The following is a 24,639-nucleotide window of genomic DNA, read 5'->3' as shown; positions in this document are numbered from 1 at the left end:
CCTCAAAGAGAGCTTCTTGATGGTTTTATTCCTTAGTCCTATTTGTCCCAGGAACCACCTCTGTTGATGTACAATTCCAAACAGAGGCTTTATCCAAGTACACAACAGCCCTCCTGGTAGAAGAAGCCTCGAAACTTAACAGTGGAACAGTCCCTGACAATAATGACTCCACATCAGGGCCAGAGTGCTTTGAGACCAAAGGCCACCAGTGGATGATGGGAGGTCGACTTACTAAATACCAGGCTATGCTCTTAGATATCCCTCAAATAATACCTAACACTTGTCAAACTTTATTTTTTTTAATGTTTAATTTTGAGAGAGCGAGTGGGGGAGGGGCGGAGAGAGAGAGGGGAACAGAGGATCTGAAGGAGGCTCACTGCTTTCAGTGCTGATGATGTGGGACTCGAACTCATGAGCCGTGAGATCATGACACGAGCTGAAGTTGGATGCTTAACCGACTGAGCCACCCAGGCGCCCCTGCAGAAGTTTCATGGGAGAAAAGGGCATAGGAAAAGCTGGATAGACTGTAGTCAGTCTGACTCAAACTGTTGAAGCCAAAGCCCTCCCAGCAAATAGATCTGCCCCAAAAGCAGCGATAACAGTACTCGTCTGTGCTTTAAAATTGGCACAGGACCTCAAAATAAACTAAGTGTGCCTTCCTAATCTTACATGGGGCAATTTGGAAGAAAAGGGGATTATAATCAAGTCATAACAACTCCCCAGTCAAATATGGGCCCTAAGTGATTACTCTTCTTGAGGTTGTACACCTGCTGACGGAGGTGACTGTTATTCGCCTCAAAAGACAGCAAAAAGATACGGCCTTAGGATCTAAAGGAAACAATTTGGCAGGCCCTGCAGCCAAGTGGGCAGCACCAAATAAACAAATGCTAAGTCTTAAACCAGTCTAACTCCAGTAAAGTCCATAACACCAGTCTGTTCAACACCGAGACATTCACATAGTCCAGGAACGAGTATGTTCAAAAAATGCACAGGACTGGCTTGTTAATAATGAGGGAAAAATATTTATCCCCCCCACCTCCACCAAATAGCCAGTGGAAGGTAAAACAGGGTTTACACCAGGCTACTCATTTGAGTAGAAAGGCCATCGAGGTGACAAAAACCTTGCGAGGAGAAATTGTCCCTAGACTTGGATGACTTTGGTCTCCACAAAATGACAACAGACGATCCTTTTTAGTGTACAGATAACTTAGCAAACAGCTCAGGCCTTAAAAAATTAATTGCTATTTACTTTTGGCCTGGTATCCACAGTGCTCTGGAAAGGTGGCCCTCCAAAACCAAATGGCCCGTGATATCCTAACTGTAGTTCAAGGAGGCCCAGAATTAGATGATGAGCCCTGAATGCCACCCAGTGTGTGTGTGGCTCTAACTTGTGGCCATGGCTTCACCCAGGCTGGATAAGCCCCTGTACTTTGGGTTTTGCCTGGATGCATGGACCATTAGCAACCCAGCCGACCTTCTAAGTGTAAAACAACAGTGGACATGTCTGTTTCATTGGCATGACCACCTTTGATCCCTCTTTGGGACTGGAGGATGTTATTTGCTACATGGAAATAAGTACGTGGTCAAAGCCTTAAATGACACTCAAAGTAGCATTTCCCTGTTAAATACTGAAGGGACACAAATGCATAAGGCAGTTTTACAAAATAAAATGGCATTAGATGTTTTAACTGCTGCAGAAACGGGGACATGTGCTATCACAAAGACAGTGCTGGGCATACATTCCAGATTACTACAAACATATTTCTAGGTTTCTAACAGATGTGAATGCTCAAGTTGGCCCTTTAAATGATCCCTCTCTTTCCTTTAACGATTGGTCAAACTCTTGGATTCGAAGAAGATTTATGTCAACTATCAAAGGACTCTTTTTTGAGCTGCTTTTTCTTGTTGGTGTTCTAATCAGGTTTTGTTGATTTTTCCCATGTCTCTCCTCCACCTGGTGCCCAGACTCTTTGACTGCCATAGCTTCAATCTGACAGATGATCCTTTCCACTTGGGAAGGTCCATACATGCGGTCTCCCTTGGACTCAGCTGCCTCTGGCTTTTTTAACTCCTATACATATAAGTCCCCAACTGACCAGTGTTGACTCATAGGTAGGGACATCTCTACGTCCCTTATTTGGCAGGAAGAAGCTACAGAAGATGAGACATTCCACCCTCATCACACTTAAAGATTTAAGGGTAAAGATTGTTAAGGGGGAATAATGGGGGAAACAAAGGCAATTAAAAAATTTCTTCACTGCCCACAGCCCCTTGACAAGTCCTTGAAACAAGCAGAGTGACATTATTCTACGAGTTCAGCTGCCTTGATGTTGACACTTTGCTAAGGGAAAAAGAGAATTGTAGCTTAACATTATCTGCCCCCTCCCCCACCCCCTGCCCCCGCAGGATTCTGTAAGTCTATTTTTTTTAAAAAAGTTTTTTTTTAACATTTATTCATTTTTGAGAGACAGAGACAGAGTGCGAGCAGGGGAGGGCAGAGAGAGAGGGAGACACAGAATCTGAAGCAGGCTCCAGGCTCTGAGCTGTCAGCACAGAGCCCAACATGGGGCTGGAACTCGAACAGTGAGATCATGACCTGGTCCAAAGTCATATATTTAACCGACTGAGCCACTCAAGCACCCCCCTGTAAGTCCACTTTAACATATAACAATTCCTTTGGAAACTTCCTTTATCTCCACCCCCACCCCAAGATCTATGTTGGCAATTATCTTCCAAGCTTATGACCCCCTGATATACATCTGAAGGGTCTTATGACTGAGTTTTTACTAAACAGTGGTAAATGACCTTTTTTCCTAACAGCAGCTAGCTCCCTCAAGGTCCTAGAAACCTTGCTTCCAAAATTCTTTAGAGACTTATGCTATCCCTAACCCCCTTCCAACCTGAACGTATATAATCAGTCATCCATCAACCCCGGTGCAGCTCTTTCTACCCATGGGTCCTGTCCCCGTGCTTTAATGAAAACAACTTTTTGCACCAAAGACAACTCAAGATTTCTTTCTTGGCCACTGGCTCCATCCCCAATACTTCAAACCACATCAGTGAGGACTCAAACCTAAAAAAGTACCAGGGCCTTTATAAATGGAGAGAGATCAGATCAATGCTGTTTATCTGAGAAAAAGTTTAACCAGGGCTCAAATTTTTTTTTTTTTTTTTAAGTTTTATCTGTTTTGAGAGAATGCAAGTGAGAGAGGGGCAGAGAGAGAGAATCCTAAGCAGGCTTCACACTGCTAGTGCAGAGCCTGATGAGGGGCTTGAACCCACGAACCATGAGATTATGAGCTGAGCCGAAGTCGGATGCTTAACCCACTGAGCCAGCCTAGGCGCCCCTAAAGATTTTAAGTAATCTCTATCTACATCCAATGTAGGGGTCAAACTCACAACCCCGAGATCAAGAGTTGTGTGCTCTACTGAGTCAGCCAGGTGCCCTGTTTTCTTCATAACTTAAATGAATTCCTGGATGTTACTGAGGGCCAGATGCTGTCGAGTGACCGATTACTGAACTTTCTCATGCCTAAATTAGTGACAGTGGATAGTAAGTGGGGTATTTGGTGATGGAAATACCGTGGACATGTCTTGAAAATGTCACATGGCAGGGGCGCCTGGGCGGCTTGGTCGGTTAAGCGTCCGACTTCAGCTCAGGTCATGATCTCCCGCTCTGTGAGTTCAAGCCCCGCGTCGGGCTCTGTGCTGACAGCTCAGAGCCTGGAGCCTGTTTCAGATTCTGTGTCTCCCTCTCTCTCTGCCCCTCCCCTGTTCATGCTCTCTCTCTGTCTCAAAAATAAACGTTAAAAAAAAATTTTTTTTTAAATAAAAAAAAAAGAAAATGTCACATGGCAGAAATGAGGAAGCCTCCTGGACACTGTAACAGGCAGAATCAGCAAGGTGAGTGCAGTGGTTCCATAGAGCACCAGTATGCCAGGTGCATAACCCCAACATAGGTTTAATTCGCTGTAGATGGATGACCTTCCAGTGATGCAGACGTTGCTGGCAGGTATGTCCCTCACTCCCACTCAGCCCCGTGATTAGTACCGTCTCATGGTCTGGGCTCTGTGCCAGGGACCGATTAGTTGAGGAGCAGGCAGTGAGCATTTCTGCTTCAAACAGCGCACCCAATCTTGGGCCAGAAATCTCCATGTTCCTTCACAGCTCTTGCTGCCCTTACACATGTTGGGTATGGAGTGGAAATAATTTCTGAGTTGTTTAAACCAATATTATGATGGTGGTGGGTAGCAGGTGGTGCTCACATTTAACATTGATAGAATGAAAATATAATAATTTCATTTTGTAGCTGTTAGTTTCTGTTCAGCTATACCAAGAAAAGAGTAACACTTGTATTAAATAAGAAAGAGAGGGAGCAATTGAGCGAGATGCAGAGGGAGGGAGAGAGAGAGAAGTGGGACTTATCCCAAGGGGGGCTCACCCAGTGTGGGGCTGAGCTCACCCAATACAGGACTCGAACTCACGAACGGTGGGATGATGACCTGAACCAGTGTCAGATGTTTCACTGACGCACCCGGGCACCCCTGTGTTTATCCTTGATTTCTCATGGCCTCAATAGGATTACCCACCATCAGGCATCAAACTGTATCTCATGCATTAAGAAGGAATAAGGAAAGAGTCTGATAGTACATACAAACTTTGATTTGAGGTCATTTCTAATAAATTGAGGGAAGTCCTGCCTCCGTAGACACTTCTCCTCCATCTTATTAACCAGAGCTCTCCTGTAGCCACTGAAAGCAAAATCGCCTTTAGCATGAATGGACACAAACTCGTCATTGAAAATGACCATTTTTGCCTCCAGTGTGTCCCAGGATATGACTCAATGGCCATCACCTTTGGCACTGAAACAAGGTGTTAAAAAAAGGTGATCAAATTTAGAATGTACTTAACCCAGATGGAAAAGAATTTCATCATGTATGCAGATAGATTGCTAATTCTTTATAGATGGGCTTGAACAGATATTCAACCCTGCACTTTAAGTTATTTAGGACTTTAGGGAAAACGTTGTTGGGGAGAAATAATTTTCCTTTACCATTCAAGGTTCTTTTAGCTGGTCTAAGAATCAAATTGACTGAGACCAGTCATAGGAGACAAAAATCTCAAAGTTTAATTACATGCGCATAAAAGCCCAATAATGAAATTGAAACCCATAGAAATAACCAATGCAAATAGTTTTTATACTTCGTAGAGAAAGAGACAATAAGTCTGTGAGGATTTGACAGCATAAAGGAAACCGCTGTTTGGGCCTTCAGGTAGTAAGGAATTAAATGGAAATTGTGTAGTGGTAATAAATTAATGAAAAGTAAGGTTTGTTCATGCAGACCTCAGCTCTTTTCTGTCTTTGGTGACAGAATGTCTCTTTACCTCTTGGTGCTGGAAAGGTATCTATTACATGGAGACTGATGTTTCTGTTTTGCAATTAAATGTGAGTCAGTGTTCTTTTTGCATAGGCTGTTTCTTTTCTTTTTAATTTTTTTTGATGTTTATTTATTTTTGAGAGAGAGAAAGAAATAGAGCACGAGCAGGGAAGGGCAGAGAGAGAGACACACACAGAGTCCAAAGCAGGCTCCAGGCTCTGAGCTGTCAGCACAGAGCCTGATGTGGGGCTCAAACCCATGAACAGTGAGATCATGACCTGAGCCCAAGTCAGACACTCAACCCACTGAGCCACCCAGGTGCCCCAGGTGTAGGCTGTTTCGTAAGTGTCTTTAATTTCAAAATAATCAACAGGAGCACATTTTAGGGCAGCTCTTAAAATGTCATTGTCCCCTATACAAAGTCAGGAAGACAGAACTGGAAATATACCATAAGCAGGGAGATCAGAAGCCTAGTACCTTTATCCCCCACAGCCCCACCCAGATCTACCTTCTGAAAATTTTCCAGGTCTGGCCCCACTCTGGGCTCTCCCTTCATACAAACAGATTAAAGGAGATCAAAAATTTGCTTGCTGCCTATTCCCAACTGCAAAGTAAGTACTCACTTTTTGCTGAAACCCAAGTGCAGATATATAGGAACAGAGAACTACATATTTTGGTGCCTAAATTTCTGTCCTTTTTATTAAATTCTCTGCTTCTTGTGTTTCCTCTTTCAGCATCTTCTTTTCCATTCATGAATATCCAGTTGTTGTTGAAGGTTTAGAAAGCAAATATCCGTATATATTCTTAAATTGTAACCCGAATGTGGTTTCACCTCTTGGTGGGGGTTGAGCCAAAAGACACCACCAAGCCAAAGAATAGGAAAAAGACAGGTTTTCCTTGCAACAAATAAGAACCCCAAGGACATTTCCTAAAATGGTGACTCCCCCAGACAAAAGACTTGGGGGAAGTTTTAAGCTAGTGGCATATGCATATTTATGAAGGGGCCTGGCAAAGGACATTTTAGTATACGCTCACTCAAAAGTCATCCCACGTTGGCAAGAGTCCAGATCCTGGTTGATTGAAGTCACAGGGCCACCGTGGGTGGTCATCATCCATTCTGTGGCTCTTTCAGTCTGGTATTTGGATGCTCAGAGGGGTTTAATTCCCCCAAAACCATTCAAGAATGTGTGTGAAGTCCATCTTTACTTTGGAAACAGCAGTGGAAGTTTTGCCGTGGGTTTATTATCTCTGTTATGACTAGACTATCTCCTGGCCTGGTAGTGCATATTTGTTTTTCCATTTGGCTGCCTTAAAATCATTAACTACTGATGTCTACTTTTCTGCAATTTTGACATATCCCAGGACATTCACCAAACATGTGCTTTGGGTAAGTAGTGCTGGTATAGATCCTAACATGGCTGGGGCTCTAAAGGGACTTGTCTTATGTTAGGAAATCTATGCCTTGTCTTCCTTTTTCTGTAGACCCCTAACCTTATCTGCCTACAGAACGATTACCACAATCCACCTAATGAGCCTATCCCTCAGCCCACAGAGTGAAGAATTTTCTGTGTGTGCTGAGGACACTTTAGATGCTCTCTCCTAGCAAGTTACAAGTGTCCAATACATTATAGTCACTCTGCTGTTACAGGAGAAGTCCAATACTTACTCATCAGCAGGAGTGAACCTTGTAACATTTAACTTCAAAAATGAATACTACTGGGGTGCCTGGGTGGCTCAGTCGGTTAAGCGTCCAGCTTCGGCTCAGGTCATGATCGCGAGGGGTGTGAGTTTAATCCCGCTTCGGGCTTTGTGCTGACAGCTCAGAGCCTGGATGGAGCCTGCTTCGGATTCCATGTTTCCCTCTCTCTCTGCCCCTACCCCCTTGTGCTGCCTCTCTCTCTCTCTCACACAAATAAATTAACATTAAAAAAAAGAAAAAAACCTACCAGTTATTTTACCAGCAGGAGAAGGGTTTATTTGGGAATAACAAAGAATTGTAATTAGGGATATATGTATGGGCTGTGGCAAAACCATAGGCAGGTCCAGGGAAGAAACAAGAGACATGCTTTTTTGAAGAGACAGGAGTAAGTTGGGAAGTCTGTTATAAACTCGAAGTCCTTTAGACTAAATTGGTATTTTGAAGGACGGTGGATTTTCATTGGTTGAGCTGTTGGCTGGGAGAAATGAGTAAAACATCTCTTCCTGTGGCTGAAATAGTAGAATATAAGCTACCTCCAAGGTCAGGTTTGTGGAAGGTCAAGACCTTCTCTTTGGATCTGCCATTGACTGTGAGTGATAGGGTTTGAGAGCTCCCCCTGCTGAAACTTCCTGACTCCATTTTAGTGAGGGTTCCCACTACTTTCTCATTTTCTTTCCTTTTTTTTTTTCTTAACATCCATTTTTGAGAATGAGAGAGACAGAGCGTGAGTGGGGGAGGGGCAGAGAGAGTGGGAGACCCAGAATCCGAAGCAGGCTCCAGGCTCTGAGCTGTCAGCACAGAGCTTGATGCAGGGCTGAAACCCATGGACCACGAGATCATGACCTGAGCTGAAGTTGGATGCTTAACTGACTGAGCCACCCTGGCGTCCCTAACTTTCACATTTTCATTGGACCACTATCTCAACATTTCTAATACTCTCATCCTTGCTTTGATGATTTGAACTTTTTAAAGATTCTATATGATTTCATGCAGTATTCTTTTTTTCTTTCTGTGTGCTGTATTTAATTCCACACAATATCCTCCAGTTTGTATGGACCAAGCCCAGGCTGCCCCATGACAGGCTGCTTTGGCAGAAAGCTCATTTTGAGTTAAAAAGCAATCTGCATCCAACAGATTCAGGAAATGTCTTTATCTCCCGCTTCATTGCCTAAAAAGAATTTAGATAGAGAAACTGCCCCAGGATGATTGCTGTCACCACACACAAATATACTGTGACATCAACTAGGTGTGATTAACAGCGAGGAACCTAGTATGGCCCGTTGGAGCAAAGTCCTCTATGCCCTATTTGTTTTTGAGTGGCTCAGAGAATATTTGTTTACCAAATATTTCCTTTCATCTTTCATTGAAGTGCCTGCCTTCTCTTTAAAGTCCCAGGCTCCTACTTTTCTTCTTCTTCTCAAATACGTATTAATTTATTTTGTCAGTCTTTGCAATTTTTACACGTGTGTGGAATCTCTGTACATACAGTTCAGATTTTACGTTCTCCGGGTCTATCTCATGGCAATTTGATTCTTTAAAAATTTTTTTAAAAAAATATTTATTTTTTTTTGAGAGGGGGAGACAGACAGAGCATGAGCAGGGGAGGGGCAGAGAGAAAGGGAGACACAGATTCCGAAGCAGGCTCCAGTCTCTAGCTGACAGCAGAGAGCCTGATGCGGGGCTTGAACACACAAACCCCAAGATCATGACCTGAGTCAAAGTCAGATGCTCAACTGACTGAGCTATGCAAGTGCCCCGCCAATTTCATTCTTAGTCAACAGTCTGAACTTCTTAAGTTCCAGTTCAGGCTTTTGTATCTTCCTCTAATCCATATTTTGCTCCAATCTTATATAATCAGTGTTAAGGAAAAAACAAAACAAACAGAAAGGCAGGGCCCAGCATCTGTATTCTGGGGGAAATATGGGACACCTATTATCAAGCCCAAAAGTATGATGAAGATTAACTCACATACATGTTCCTGAGGTTCCCAGCACAGCACCATGTAACCTGTGTGTGTGCATAGAGCGAGAGCTTAATGAACACTTAATAACGTATCTATGTTATTGTCCAAATACAGTCTTTCTCAGACTATAACTGTTCTAAGCACTACAGTGGCTGCACACATATAACCCACTGAGCTATGCTCGCTAGCTTATACCTTGACTAATTGTAGCTTCTTTGAGATTTCAACAGACCACTGATGCCTGGGAGACAAGGAACCCCATGTTCCTAGAAGATCAAACTTGACCATGGTAGGCAGTGGCCTTTTCTGATGCCAGCAAGTCTTGAGATCATATCGAGAATCATTCAGCGCTGTAGCATTCTTCCCCTGCACGTCAGTGCTCATTAGTTCCGTGTGCCTCCCCCTTAGAAACTCCCTGCTTGCTGTGTGACTTTGTAGATAGTCTTTGGACATAAGTCCAACATCTTCACCACTTGCCAGTCTCCTGAAAGAAGCAGATTTTCCTTTCCGACTGTGAAAATTGGTAATGGGATACCTCACTAAAATAGAGTCGGGGGATTTGGCAGGAGGAGCCCTCTCTCCATACCACTGGTAGTCGTCTGCAGACCCAACAGGAAGGGGTGGACTTGATCTTGCTCATGGGTGCTACTCCTCTATTACAGCTGAAGGAATAGACGCCTTCCTTATGCTTAAAAAATACTTTCTGGAGCACCTGGGTGGCTCAGTGGGTTAAGTGTCTGACTTCAGCTCAGGTCATGACCTCATGGTTCTCGAGTTCGAACCTTGCATCCAGCTCTTTGCTGTCAGTGTGGCGACCACTTTGGATTCTCAGTCTACCTCTGTATCTGCCCCTGGCTCAAACCCCACTCCCCCACCTCTCTCACTCTCTCTCAAAAAAAGAAATAAAAAATACTTTCCTTCTGCTTGGGCATCTGGACGGACTTAACCAGAGGTAATTTAGAACTCCGGTGGCCATTACTAGATTCTTTGAACTTTCCAAAGTTACTTTAATCAAAGCTGAGTTGCACAACTATGATTCTGAAATCAACAAGACGGAATAGGATTTCTATTTTTGTATTTTGAAGGTTCCAAACCCTATCAAGAATGTAATATTGCCTCATTCTAACATATATATATATAATTTTTCAATGAAATAAGGTAAGCAAACAATTAGAAGGATAAAAAAGAGTTGCTGATTTTTAGTTTTCTCCCCCACCTGCGATGTCAACAGATACTAACTAGGAAGCCACTTGTGCTCAGGCCCCACCTCCAGTACCATCTTCCTCTGTCCTCTCCCTTCCACATCTCCACTCTCCTTCCATCCCTTTGCTGCTGCACCTTCCTTTTCCTCTGAAGCTCACTCTGCTGCCTCCTCTCATGAACCTATTAAAACCTGCCCCTTTAAAGATGAGTCCTCTGAGGACCTAGGTCGACCCAAAGTTTCTTATGTTCTCTGGAGTAAGGCTGAACTTGGAGCCACAGTGAAAGAATTCCCTAAAGTGACTGAGGATGCCCACAATTGGTGAAGAATTTAACATGGTGATCCAACCTTCCCAACCTGGTTTCTCAACAACCTGGTTATTGGTGAGGGCCAGGCCATACACTGGATGGGAACATCCAGTGGGAGCATCATAAATAGGGCCTAAAGAAAGACTGCTGACTTTAGGCAAGACGTTAGAAGCGTCCCTGGAAGACCCCACCTATCGATTATAATGGCTTTTCCCAATCCTGTGGATCGGAACAAAATTCAGTCTTGTACACAAAAGCCCTATGAATCCCTTCATGATGATTACAATGAAGTCTAACTTCCTCCCCTCCCCTCCCCTCCCCTCCCCTCCCCTCCCCTCCCCTTCCCCTCCCTTCTTTTCCCCTCTCTTCCCCCCCATCTTCCCTTCACTTATCCCTCCTCCTCCCCCTTCCCCTCCCTTCCCTTCCCCTACCTCTCCTCTTTCCTTCCCTCTCCTCCCCAGCATTTAAACTCTATTTAGTTAACATACAGTGGAATATTGGTTTCAGGAATAGAATTCAGTGGTTTATCACTTAACATACAATATCCAGTGCTTGTCATAACAAGTGCCCTCCTTCATGCCCATCACCCATCTAACAGATTTCCCACCCACCTCCCTCCATTAACCCTGTTTGTTCTCTATAATGAAGAGGGAATTGTGATTTTTTTTCTTTTTTTGATCTTAATAGTAGAATTTAGTGATTCATCACTTATAACACCCAGTGCTCATCCCATCAAGTGCCCTTCTTTATACCCATCACCCATTTAGCCCATCCCCCCACCCAACACCCCTCCAGCAACCCTCACTTAATTTTCTGTATTTAAGAGTCACTTGTCCTTTGCCTTCCTCTGTTTTTATCTTCTTTTTCCTTCCCTTCCCCTATGTTTATCTGTTCTGTTTCTTAAATTCCACATGAGTGAAATCGTAGGATATTTATCTTTTTCTGAGTGACTTATTTTGCTTAGCATAACTCTGGTTCCATCCATATTGTTGCAGATGACAAGATTTCATTCTTTTTGATTGCCGAATATATGTATGTACCAATATGCATTCCCACCAGGAGTGCAAGAGGGTTCCCCTTTTCCACATCCTTGCCAATACCTGCTGTTTCCTGAGTTGTTAATTTTAGCCATTCTGACAGGTGTGAGGTTTTGATTTGTATTTCCCTGATGATGAGTGATGTTGAACATCTTTTCATATGTTGGTTGGCCATCTGGATGTCTTCTTTGGAAAAGTGTCTATTCATGTCTTTTGCCCATTTTTTTCACTGGATTATTTGTTGTGTGGTGAGCTTGATAAGTTCTTTATAGATTTTGGATACTAACCCTTTATCTAAACTGTCATTTGCAAATATCTTCTCCCATTCCATCGGTTTCCTTTTAGTTTTGATGATTGTTTCCAAGTCCAACGTTTCTTTAAAGAAAATTCTAGTCTTTAGATGTGGAATTCACCCATATAGTAGTATTTAACTATTTAACTTTCTTTTTTAGTTACAAGGACCAAGATGGAACTGGACATTATGAACTTTGCAGACCAATTTGTTCTCACCCTTAGAGAAAAGATGGCTAAAATTTTCAGTATTCAATCCAGCAAATGAATACCCCTAAACAAAACTAGAAGCCTTGCTTCCACAATTCATGTAAGGAACCAGGACATTGGAAAAATGAATGTTACAAATTTAAGAGCCTAAGGTACCTTCAGCTCTTTTTTAGCCAACTTTTCCTTTCTTTCTTTTTTTAAGTTTATTTATTTTGAACAAAAGAGCGAGAGTGGGAGAGGGACAGAGAGAGAATCCCAGGCAGATTCTGCACTTTCAACGCAGAGCCAGATGTGGGGCTTGAACCCACGAACCGTGAGATCATAACCTGAGCTGAAACCAAGATTCAGACACTTAACCAACTGAGCCAGCCAGGCGCCCCGCAAATGCATGATTTGTGAATTTAAAACCTTAGAGTATTTTGGATAACACGTGTGGTTCTAAACAGTTCCTTAGAGATAACAATTCCGTTTTAAAGTGTTTTTGGGGGTGCCTGGGTGGCTCCATCGGTTAGGTGTCTGACTCTTGATTTCGGCTCAGGTCATGATCTGACGGTTCTTTGGTTTGAGCCACGCATCAGGACCTGCGCGGACAGTGTGGAGCTTGCTTAGGATTTTCGCCTTCTCTCTCTGCCCCTCCCTACTTCTGTTCTCTCTCTCTCTCTCTCTCACTCACACACAATAAAGAAATAAACTTTAAAAATATGTCCTTGAAGGTTTGTTATTCTTTCAAAACTTAACTATTGCTTCATGTTTATGTTCCCAAATACGCTAGGTTGTTTCGTTCAGCGCCCTTGCATAATATTACACTATTCTGCCCCATAGCAGAGAGAGGGAGCGAGCCTGCATGAGCATGGGGAGGGGCAAAGGGAGGGAGAGAATTTTACGTGGGCTCCATCCTTGGAGCCTGGTGGGATCATGAACTGAGCTGAAATCAAGGGTGGGACGCTCAATCTACAGAGCCACCCAAGTGCACCTAAAACATTGGTTTTATGCAGAATTTCAAGGTCTAAAATTTGTCTGATTTTTGTTTTAGAATTCCTGAACAATGCTTTCTTTTGTATGATAGGTTCCATAACATGAATTAATTTTTTCTTTTTGTTTTTTTTATCTATGTTTTATGTTTGTGCATAAGTTTTCAACTCAGTGCATTTTACCACAGTGTAGGGTTTAAATCAAATTGAAATCAGCTATATATCAATTCCCAATAAAGTTATGTATTTTTCTATATAAATATTACCCATACATTCTTTGCTTATGACTCACCTTGTTTCTTTCTCTTGGTTAGTGGGTCAGTGGTTGTTTTGTTCATTATGTATTTATGGATGAACGTATATGACTTTTGTGAGAGAAATACCTTCTTGAATTGAAGGTAATGTTTTAAAACTCAACTTGGTTGTATCAACTTTAGGTTTTGGGTTTTTTTGTTTTTTGTTTTTATGTTTAGTTTTTTAGAGACCGAGAGTATGCGTGCATGCCAGAGAGATACAGAGAGGGATTGAGAGAGAGGGAGAGAGAGAATCCCAAGCAGGCTCTGTACTGTCAGCACAGAGCCCAATCTGGGGCTGCATCTCAGGCACCATGGGATCATGACCTGAGCTGAAACCAGGAGTCAGATGCTTAACCCACTGAGCCACCCACACTCCCTTCAGCTTTAGGTTTTATATTTTACTTTTTTTTTTTAATGTTTATTTATTTTTGAGAGAGAGAGAGAGAGAGAACAAGCAGGAGAGGGGCAGAGAGGGAGGGAGGGAGGGAGAGAGCAAGAGAAAGAGAATCCAAAGCGGGCCCCAGGCTCTGAGCTGTCAGCACAGAGCCCAATGTGGGGCTTGAACCCACGAACCATGAGATCATGACCTGAGCCGAAGTTGGACGCTCAGTCGGAGCTTAACCGACTGAGCCACCCAGGCGCTCGTATATTTTACTCTTAATTGTGGTTGAAAACCTAAGTCCTGAAATTTATCTTTTTAACCATTTTGAACTGTGGTGTTAAGAATATTTACATTATTACAAAATGAATCCCTTTGAATTTCTCGTCTTACAAAAATGAAACTGAATACCTGTTACACAACTACTTCCACATTTGTATCTTTTTTTTTGTTTTGTTTTAATCTATTTATTTTGAGAGAGAGAGCGAGAGAGCAAGCATGAGGGGCAGAGAGAGAGAGAGAATCCCAAACAGGCTCACAGATCACTGTCCTCACAGATCCCAATGTAGCTCTCAAACCCATGAACCCTGAGATCATAACATGAGCTGAAACCAGGAGTTGGATGCTTAACCTACTGAGCCACCCAGACGCCCCCTTCCACATTTGTATCTATTCTAAACCCCAGGCAATTACATTTTGTTCCTTTCTTACTTTTTTGTTGCTACATTCCTTGTTTTCTCCCTTCCTTCATTCCTTCCTTTTTTCATGAGGTTCATTCCATTAGGTTAGTCATGTTAGTAATTCAGTGTCTGTGTGTCTCATTCATTTATTTCACTTAGCATAATGTCCTCACATTTGAAGTGTGTTGTTTAATTTGAAAGGGTCTATTTCCTTTTTCAAGGTTGAGGATTATTCCGGTAATTTGGAGACCGTGTTTGAGATGTCCGTGCACTGCCTTCTCGGTGTTGGCCTCCCTGACGAAAATCCCTTTCTGGTTTTGCCACCACTCATTGCTCTGCTGTTAGCTGGTATTCAGGGATGGGGTGCAAGAGCATGTGTCTCCAGGGTCCCAATCAGATCAGGTTTGGTCACTTGCTCCTGACAAAATCCAAAGGCAGAGAGACGAGAGGTGGTGAGACAAAGGAAGTTATTTCAGGGAGGCAGACACTGGGAAGATGGCTGACTAATGTCTCAGATTGTCTCCAATGTGCTAGATATACTTCCAGGTTTATATAAGGGAAACGGGGGCAAAAGTGAGTGGGTGCCTGCAGGTTGACAGTGAAGGTTAAATCTGTCATTGTCTGGGAGTCAGTCCAGGGTGGGGTCTTGTGGCTCAGGGCAGTGCTTGTGCTTGTGGCTTGAGGGGTAATTCCAGTTCCCCTGAGGGATACTTTGTCCTCAGGGTCTTCCTCCTGAGCCAGGAGACAAGCTGGAAGGAACCCAGTGAGGAAGTTTGAGGTCAAAATTGAGGCAGCAAAAGTCCTCTGTCTTGCCCTTGGATTTGGTCAGCCATGAGTGGCAGAACTGGGTCTGTCTGGGGCCACTGGAACGAGGTGCTCCTGCACCCTTGGGTCCTGCTTACAAAGTCATTACCACAAAAGATCTAATAAACATCCCATACCTTCCACAATTAAGATTTTCTGTGTGGGGGCACCTGGGTGGCTCAGTCGATTGAGGGTCTGACTTTGGCTCAGGTAATGATCTCACGGTTTGTGAGTTCGAGCCCCGCGTCGGGCTCTGTGCTGACAGCCTGGAGCCTGCTTCAGATTCTGTGTCTTGCCCTCTCTCTGTTCCTCCCCTGCTCATGCTCTGTCTCTCTCTGTCTCAAAAATAAAAGTAAAACATTAAAAAAAAAAAAAAAAAGATTTTCTGTGTGTGTGTGTGGGTGTGTGTGTGTGTGTGTGTGTGTGGTGATGCTATGAAAATGTTGGGGTTCGGGAGTGAACAGACAAGAAAGAATTCTGGTCTTCAGTGCAAAGAGCGTGGTTTTAATAAAGCTCGGGGACAGGACCTGTGGGCAGAAAGAGCTGCACTGAGGTTAGTAGGAGTGGCTGAGGATATACTTTCAAGTTGGGAGGGGGTTAGGGACAGCCTAAGTCTCTGAGGAATTTGGAAGCAAGGTTTCAAGGAACTTGAGGGTCTAGATGTTATTAGGCAAAGGTCATTTATTACTGTCTAGTGAAGCCTCAGTCATGAGACCCTTCAGATGTATATCAGTGGGCCATAAGCTTGGAGGGTAATTGCTACCATATGACTTGGGGAGTAGAGATAAAGGAAGGTTCCAAAAGGGTTTTTATGTGTTGAAGGAGAATTTACAGGATCCTGGAGTGGGGCTAATGTCACACAAAGGTTGCCTTTTGCACTTGGCAAAGTGTCCACATTGAGGCAGGTGAGTTCCTGGAGGAAAAGCCACTCTGCCCGTCTCAACGACTTGTCAGTGGGCTGTGAGTCGTAAGAAAATAGTATTTTTTCTTTTGCCTTTGTTCTCCACATCAGTGAGAACACTTCGATAGCCTCTCCTAGCAAATTTCAAGCATACAGCACACTAGTATGAGCTCTGGTCATCGAGATGTAAACGTGCAGTGCTTACTCATCCTGCATTAAGTAAATCTTGACCAGTTGAATCAATGTCCGAGTATTTCCCCGTCCTCAGCCCCTGGCAACGAACATGCTAATCTTTTATAATTTTTGTCTCTTTTAGATTCCACATATATGTGATTTCCTACAGTATATATTTTTCTGTGTGTGGCTTATTTAACTTGAGAAAAGGTGCTTTAAGTTTATTTTGTTGCTGCATAAGGAAGGATTCCCTTTATTTCTGAGGCTGATATACATCCCAAGAATAAATTAGATGAGGGACCTCTCTACCAGGAAAAGAGCTAATACCAGAGATTAACTTTTTTTTTGAGATTAACTTTTTATATCATAAATAATTGCTTGCCTGGCATGGCAAACGTGTAACAAATATTTGTTTTCTTTTTCCTGTGAATGTATTTCCACCTTGTTGAAATTCTAAATCCCTACCCCCTTCTGCTTAATTCAAAATGGCATATAAGCATCAGCTGCCTGTGTTTGAGCCTGGTATCTTTGAGGTTCCCGTAATTAAGAAATTAGTTTTTTTCCTTTGTGAACCTGTCTTACATCATTGCAATTATTAGACCCACCAAAGAAGAGAGAACAGATGGAGAAAAATGTTTTCCTCTCCTGCACATTCATTCTGTTTTCAAAAACTGACCTCTGTGCTTCAGAGTCAAAAATAATAGCGTGAAGACAGAGTTTGGGATAAGACAGAGTTGGGGAACAGTAGCTTTCTTGCTTTGGGAGGCTGAGGAGGCTGAGGCTGGCTAGGGCCTTCAGAGCTGCAAGCCCACCCAGAGGCAGGGGCTGGGGGTTTGTAGGGAAATACAGGATCCATCCGGTTTCGACAGGAATTGTTTGTGTTGCCTGCCTTGTTCATCAGGTTTTCTGGGTGGTACCGGCTTCCTGAAGAAAAAGGCTAAATGAAAAGGGAGGAGGGAAGGTTTGTGGAAGAGAGGAAAAATTGGTATTTCGTTTAATGTCAGGACTTACTGATGCTTTAATGCAGTCATTTTGATTTTTGTTCAGCATTATGCTTTTAAGCGTATTCGACAGCTGTAGTAAGATCACTTCATATTTTACAGTGAGAAAGCCCTGAATATTTTCTGGAAAGGCTAAAATAAAGGAAAAAGGATAACCCCAAATTAACACGAAAATTGGGAGGATTTAGAATTCCCATGTGTTACTGATGGGAGTGGAAAATACACGTTCGCTTTGGAAAACTGCCAGTGACTTAGGAAAATAAACACTTCCCTACTGAAGGGGGGGAAGCATTTTGTCAGCACAAAATATGTCTCTTTGCCCTAAGGATTATTCTCGGCTGGTTATTTTAAAGATCCAGCAGACAAATGAAAAGCTCTGAAACCTGGTGTAAATTTCCTTTTGTAAGAGGCATTTGCATGTATAAGGGGAGGCTGCATTTGAATGAGCGTCTCCCTCCGTGTAGAGAAAAGAGGGAGAATGTGTAAATCTCCAGAAACTCTGATCAGTGGAGGGGGCGTGGATTTAAATCTGGGTGACAACAATACCCATGGTTACTGATTTTTGCTTGGTCACTTCCCCAAATGCTTCCCAATAGGGTCACGTGTGGAGTTTGAAAAAAGGTATCAGCTGCCCTCCCCCTCCTATTCTGTCAATTGGTGTGGGTGGGAAGGATAGCAATTTTTTATTTGTTTTATTTTTATACATGCACGGTATTTTTTTTAAGAGAGGGGAGAGCGCATGCGCAGGCGGGGGGGGAGGGGCAGAGGGCGAGAGAGAATGTTAAGCAGGCTCCACGCTCCGAGCTGAGACCGACGCGTGGCTCAATCCCACCACCCTGGCATCATGATCTGGGCCGAAATTAAGAGCGGGACGCTAAACAGCTGAGTCTCCAGGCGCCCCAAGTGTTTTTTTTTTTTTTTTTCTTAATTTAGAGCGAGAGAGAGAGAGAGAGACAGCGTGAGTGGGGGAGGGACAGAGCTAGAGAGAATCTTAAGCAGGCTCCCTGCTTCGCGTGCAACCCACAACTGGCTGGATCCCACGACCCTGGGATCATGACCTGAGCCGAAATCAGGAGTTGGAGGCTGAACCCACGGAGCCACCCTGGCGCGCCTCCCAACTGTTATTTTAATTAACTGCATCAGGTGATTCAGAATGAGGCCAGGGTTACGCGGGGCGGCTTCCCATTAATTTATGAACGTTGAGTGCAGGCTTTGGCTAAAGGAGAGGTAATGGGGTCTCCTCTGTAGGAGTTGGGGAGGGTGAGGTCCGTGCAGCACACGTTCCCATGCTGCAGTCTAATTTGGGGGTGTCTGTGGGAGAAGAGGCCCCCTGCAAGCAGAGAAGGGGAAACTCAGCTAGGTTTCCAAGTGGGAGCTCAGAGTTCCTGAATAGCTCAGGACACAAAGGACTAGGAAGTTGGGCCGTTTTTGCATTACAATGTCCTGCCTGCAGGCGTGCGGCTAACTGATGAAGAGGCTGTGTTGGTGGCTTTAAAGGCATTTTCTTCCTGATGCAACCGTGATTTCATCACTGAAATCAACCGAGCAAGAAATCTAGCGGACGAGGTGCAAGAAGAAGAAAATGGCCAGTTCTCAGGTAAGCCTGGCGTCCCACGTCAGAAGCCGCGTCCTCTTTCTCTCCTGAAATTCTGTGCTTTTAGAAATTGCAAATGTTGGTTCCTCTAGTCCTGATATTTCTGCTTTGTTTTCACCTGATTTTTTAAACCTTTTCAAAAATCATACTCCAGTTTAGGTCTTTAGAACACTGTTCCTGTATATCCCAGAGCCTTCTCTGTCCCCTTTGCGACCTGGGTTCCAGGAGGGCCTCGACAGTTGTCACTTGGAGTTAAAGTCCTGCAAGTATTGAAAATATTCCTTGTGACAGATCCCCAGGGGAAATAGGGGAGTTCAAAATTCCTATTGCTGATGGGGTCTGGCCCTGGTAGTTCAGTCAAGGAAAAAAACCACTTCCCATTTAGGTCCACTTTGGATGCTTTATCAGCTCTGTGTAGATCCCGGACTAAGAAAATGAACATAAATACAAGATGGATATGAGGCCCAGAATAACTCCGAGAGTTCTGCAAATAAAAAAGGGCAGGCTTGGTCTTTAGAATGTGAAAAAGCTACTCTATTTAAAATATACCAGGTATTATAGGACATGGAAACGATATGTGATTGAAATTGGGATAAATCCACTGGTTTTTTTCATAATTAGATTTATCTTCTGATTTACTGTTAGGGAGCCACAAGAACACGCCAGTGATCATGTGACCTTCGGACACATCAAATCGTTTCCTTACAGCTGATGTTCCGTTGTTTAACTTGGCGCGGTGTTCTCCACCAGATTTCATTCACATATTCCCTCGTTTCATTCCTAAAGGACCTTAGATGGATTTGCTGAGCGATGTGCAGAAACCATCACATTTAAACTGGAAACTTTTTTCTCCTGAGTTTCTCTTTGCTTGTAGTTTCTGTTAAGGAGAACAAAGGCGAGAAAAACGTAGATACAATAAAATTTCCTGGCAACTTGCAGGTAGAGGCAAAAAACAACAACAACCTTAGCTTGACCATAGCAAGACCTTCAGGATCCCTTAAGTCCTCTTTAACATGTGAAAATTCCTGTACAAGCTTCTTTCATCCCCAGAATTTAAAAGTAGACGATTATTTCTCTTCACTGTCTCAGTGCAGATCCTGTCCCCATGCTTTAATGGAAGCAGCTTTTTGTAATGACTGTGTCTCAAGAATTTTTCTTGACTTCTGGTTCCCGGGCCCACCCACATCGCCTCAGTTTACACACTTGTGTAGTAGAGATAGTGACTTCTGGGAATGGAGGTTCTAATTCAGTCAGACCTCCGTCCTGTAGGCTTCTATTTTACTCTACGCTCTTGTCACAGGCATCCTCTTCTATTTACTTTGTGTGTTCAGCAAAAGAAGAACCACAGAATAAACATGTTTGAGTGTCTTAAAATCATGAAATAGATCAAAAAGGAGGATTGAAACAAAAGTCTTCGGTGAAATACTATGTTGTGGGATCCTTGAGCACAACTGTCAAGAAACAATTCTTGAGACGTTTTATGGTGCATGTTACTAATTATATTTCAGTAGCTTGGGAACAGGAACCTTGGGCAGAAAGAGCTGCAGGTTGGCTGTATGCAGCTGGGGGTTATCTGCAAAGTGCTCAAGTGGGAGGGGACATGTGGGGAGTATTAGATCATCAGTGTTTCTTGGAATTTCTACTTGGAAAGCTACTTTTGCAAGATTTTTCTGGTGCTTATCATTCATTTCGATACTAGCCATCGATGAGATGTATAAGCAGCCACGAGACCCTGTAAGAATGCAGCAACCAGCACGTATTTGATCCTTAAGGAATCTATGCAGGCTAGAGAGCAGCTTTCTGGGCTAACGGTGAACAGTTTACTGCTTCTATCCATCACCATACTGGACTCAGATATAACAGTTATTTCATTCTGTGTGTTCGTGTTGCCGTTGTGAATAAAAGAAGCATTGTCAGGCACAAAGAGATGAGTTTTATTGTCATTGAAAATGTTTAAGTCTCCATGACCGTTTTCTACTCTGTCATTTTTAATGTGTATTTAATTACTTTCTAAATAAATGTATGGGTGTGTGTAGGAAATGTAAAAAGGTACATCAATTTTGTGTGGATTGCTTGTTTCCATCACTCCTCAGGTTTGACACCTTTATGAACAATTTTATAGGGTCCTCTCTGTATACTGACCTGTGTGTCATTTTAGATCAACTGTAGGGCAGATAACTTGTAGGGCAGATAACCTGGGTTACGACCTGATCCCTTCTGTATATTGGATGTTTGACAAAATACTCCATGAAAATAAAAGAATAACGAGTTTGTTCTCTTAGATTTCATTAGTTTACGAGAAACTTAGATGCTCACTGATAAGTATGAAATGCTCAGAAAAAATTGTTGGCTTTCTTGCTATTCTAGTAGAACCTGTAATTGCCATAAAACCCATTCAGTTACCAGCCCTCCAAGAATTCTTGCCTTGGAGTTCTACCTTTGTTATTCAAAAATGTATCCCTTGGCCCAAAGGCTAATGCCTTGTTAGAAATGCAGACTCAGATACCACCGCAAAAGTCCTGAACGGAACCTGCATTTTAACAAGATCTTTAATACACGGTGGTGAAATTCTCATTCACCTTAGAATTTGGTAAGCATATTTGTAACCCACTCAAACTTCCCATCTAAGAAATAGACACAACTTCTATATGATACAAATGCAGTATTTAAAAACGCGTATTCCTGTATTGATGCCTTTATTTCACAAATCCTCTTGGGTAAACACACAGTGTTTACAATGTTTTTGTGAATCCTATACCAGCCTGTTATCTCAAAATTAGAGAATACGTGAGAACATATTACCGTCTTAAAAATCACCGCATAAAGCGAGGAATTCTCCTAGGCCAGAACCAGCTCTCCTGATACAACTACTAACATGAGTTCATTCTTTGCTGACTCACAAGAGAGAAACTACACCAGCTGGGGTTGTCACGTAAAGGAAACTTGGTTTTCAGCAAATTAGGAGAAAGGGAATAATTTCCAGAGCAGAGGCTCGCTGAGGAATGGGGAATGGTTTCCTTTTATTTAAGATTAGGGTGGATATTGAGAAAGGAGAGCCTTGCCGTCGTATGTAGAGGTGAGTAATGGCAACTGTCACTCCTCGGGTTACTCTTTGGTCCATCTGCAGTAGGTGTGAGTCAGGGGCTAAGTTCATATTGGGCCAGCCCAAGCTCTTCCTCGGGGCAGTCATTACCTTTTGTTGGATGCTTTGTTTTCCCATAGGAGACTGAGTCCATGGGGGGTTTTGCCTGAAGTAGAAGATGGTAAAAAGAAGAGGTAAAGGAAATTGAGGGATTTAAGGTCAGTGGGAACAAGCAGGTAAGCAGTGAAAGTCAGGTCTTGGGGTCCAGCTGGTGACATTAACTCCCTCTTTCATCTTAGGTACCATTATGACCTCTGCCTGTGGTCACTTGGTAACTGTGGTATTCATTGCAGGAACTGCTGACGTTCAGGGATGTGGCCATAGAATTCTCTCAGGACGAGTGGGGATTCCTGAACGTCGTTCAGTGGGAACTGTACAGGGATGTGATGTTAGAGAACTACGGACACCTCCTTTTCTTGGGTGAGGATAACTCCTTCCAGACTTCCCAAACCACACTCAGGGTTTTGCTCCTTCCTTTGAAAAAGCTTCCTCTTTGCATGACTGGGATTCAGATCCCTGCAGTGAGGGAAAGAAGTAGGGGTTTGTAGATGTAGAGAAATACCTTCCTGATGTTTCCTTTTCAGCTTTAGCCTCCCCTTTCATGTAAGATCTTCATTTCTGTAGATTAGCGGCAATTATAAACCTTGAATGGCATAAAATGGTACCTCCCACGTGTTTGACTCCAAGTTCTCCCTCTTATTGTATCTAGTGTTTGGAAGTGGAGGTCAAGATCCGAACGTTGGAAATCCTTCCTGCATGCTGTAAAGGGACTTTTGGGCAATGGCTTTTGGGAAATCATTTCCTAAAATTCTACACAGTGGCCTCTCTCGTCCGCTGAGCACAATAGTGGGTCGAAAGTTAGAATCCCCGTCAATACTCTGTTCCTTTTCTCTAATAAACAGGTCTTGCTGTGTCAAAGCCAGACCTGGTCATGTTTTTGGAGGAAAAGAAGGAGCTGTGTGATGTGAACGAAAAGGAAACCATAGCCACACCCCCAGGTAGGTGGGGATGAGTGAAGCAGATGACAGGTGAGGACCAGTCGTGAAGGAGGAAGATAGGCCTTAAAATGTGGTTTGAGCAGCTCTCCTTGAATGGAAATTAGCTAGTTTTATGTCTCTCACAGCGAGCCATCTGCTATCTAACACCTCCGGCTCTTACATTCTTTGAGAATTCTCCTTCAGCTCCAGTGATGGTCCATCATGTCCACAGTGAGGGCCAGGAGGAGACTCCCCTTGGAGTGTGAGGGCCTGCATATTCTGAGCGCTTCTCCATTGCTTTGAGGGCCCTGGGGAAGTTTCCATATTTCTGACGAACTCTATTCTAAGCTATTTCTAGGTTCTGTTTTGCCTCATGTGAGAAGTGTGTCAGGATAGTGGTGGCCATATTGGGGTTTGGTGCATAAACTCCGAGAACACTGGAGACAGATATCACATGTTTTCTTGTTTAACCTTTCCAATGTTATGGAGGCTTTAATCTTAATCATACAAAACTGAGACTCAGTAATTTCATCAGATAACAAAGCACCTCCCTAAAATAAGAAAATCTAATCCTTTATTTCACGTCAAAAGTTCATTTGTCTTTCTGTTAACTAAAATTAGGAATTTTCACTCTGCATTCCATTCCTCAATGGTGAAATAATTTAATGTATCTATGTGTATCCTAGAATTCCTACAGAAATTAATGCCCCAGGGGAGCTCCAACATTTAGAGCTTAGAACTCACAGCCTATCATAAAGTCTCAATTATCACCATATTTCTTAATAATTGCATCATTTTATAATTTTATTTTATATAAGTTCTTGTGATTTTTGTCATTTGTGTTCTTGTTTTCTGATTAGTTATATATGAGATTAATCACTAAATTTAAAAAGCCTTTTTTTTTCTTAATGTTTATTTATTTTTGAGAGAGAGGGAGACACAGAATCTGAAGCAGGCTTCAGGCTCTGAGCCGTCAGCACAGAGCCAGATGTGGGGCTCAATCCCACAAACCATGAGATCATGACCTGAGCTGAAGTCGGACACTCAACCGACTGAGCCACCCAGGCGCTCTGTTAATCTCTGAATTTTTAGATCAAAAGTTCTGATAGGCCATTGGCATATGCTTATAAGAAGTAAGGTGGATAATTAGTAAAATTGCCATATTTTAAAAAGCTTTTTTTATAATGTAATTTTACTTCAATAAAAAATAACCAATAATAGGTTTCTCTTCTGCATTCCTCAGAATGTTTCTGAATTTAATCCCCAATATTTATTTTTCATAAAGTGATTGTCAACATATTTTACAGCTCTGGTGGTGTTTCATTATTTACAAATAAAAGAGGTTTATTTTGTCTGCTTGGTTCTAAAGAATGGATTATAGCCTCACGTTCTGTGTAAGAGGAGGAATATTCTAATCACATAATACAATTTTTTAATGGCTTTTCAGTGCTTATTCGTAATATTCTTCATTAGAACTTTCCATGGTTGCTTTTAATGAATACTGTTTTTCATTTTACCATTGAGGAAGTCCTACCAGTAATTGAAAATGCTATTTTCTTAGGGGTACACAGTCATAGTTTAAAATTATAGTTATATAGAAGGTTGCCTTTTAAAAATTCATCTATTTAAAAAC

At 42.7% G+C, this 24,639-nt stretch overlaps 1 protein-coding gene across 1 annotated transcript in view; it reads left to right on the top strand.

The window, feature by feature from the left end:
- Positions 1–24,639, top strand: part of LOC112851106 (uncharacterized) — a 76,269-nt gene that overhangs the window by 36,836 nt on the left and 14,794 nt on the right. Inside the window, exons 3-5 of the mRNA XM_025914644.2 lie at positions 18,747–18,890; positions 22,323–22,449; positions 22,932–23,027. Of these exons, the coding sequence (XP_025770429.1) occupies positions 18,876–18,890; positions 22,323–22,449; positions 22,932–23,027 (238 nt within the window). The 5' untranslated portion in view covers positions 18,747–18,875. The remainder of the gene's footprint in view (positions 1–18,746; positions 18,891–22,322; positions 22,450–22,931; positions 23,028–24,639) is intronic.

The sequence above is a fragment of the Puma concolor genome, chromosome E2 (genome assembly GCF_028749965.1).
Source record: "Puma concolor isolate L17-30 chromosome E2, mPumCon1.1.hap2, whole genome shotgun sequence".
Lineage (NCBI taxonomy): Eukaryota > Metazoa > Chordata > Mammalia > Carnivora > Felidae > Puma > Puma concolor.
Note: the sequence above shows the minus strand (reverse complement) of the source record. Positions and strands in the feature narration are given on the sequence as shown.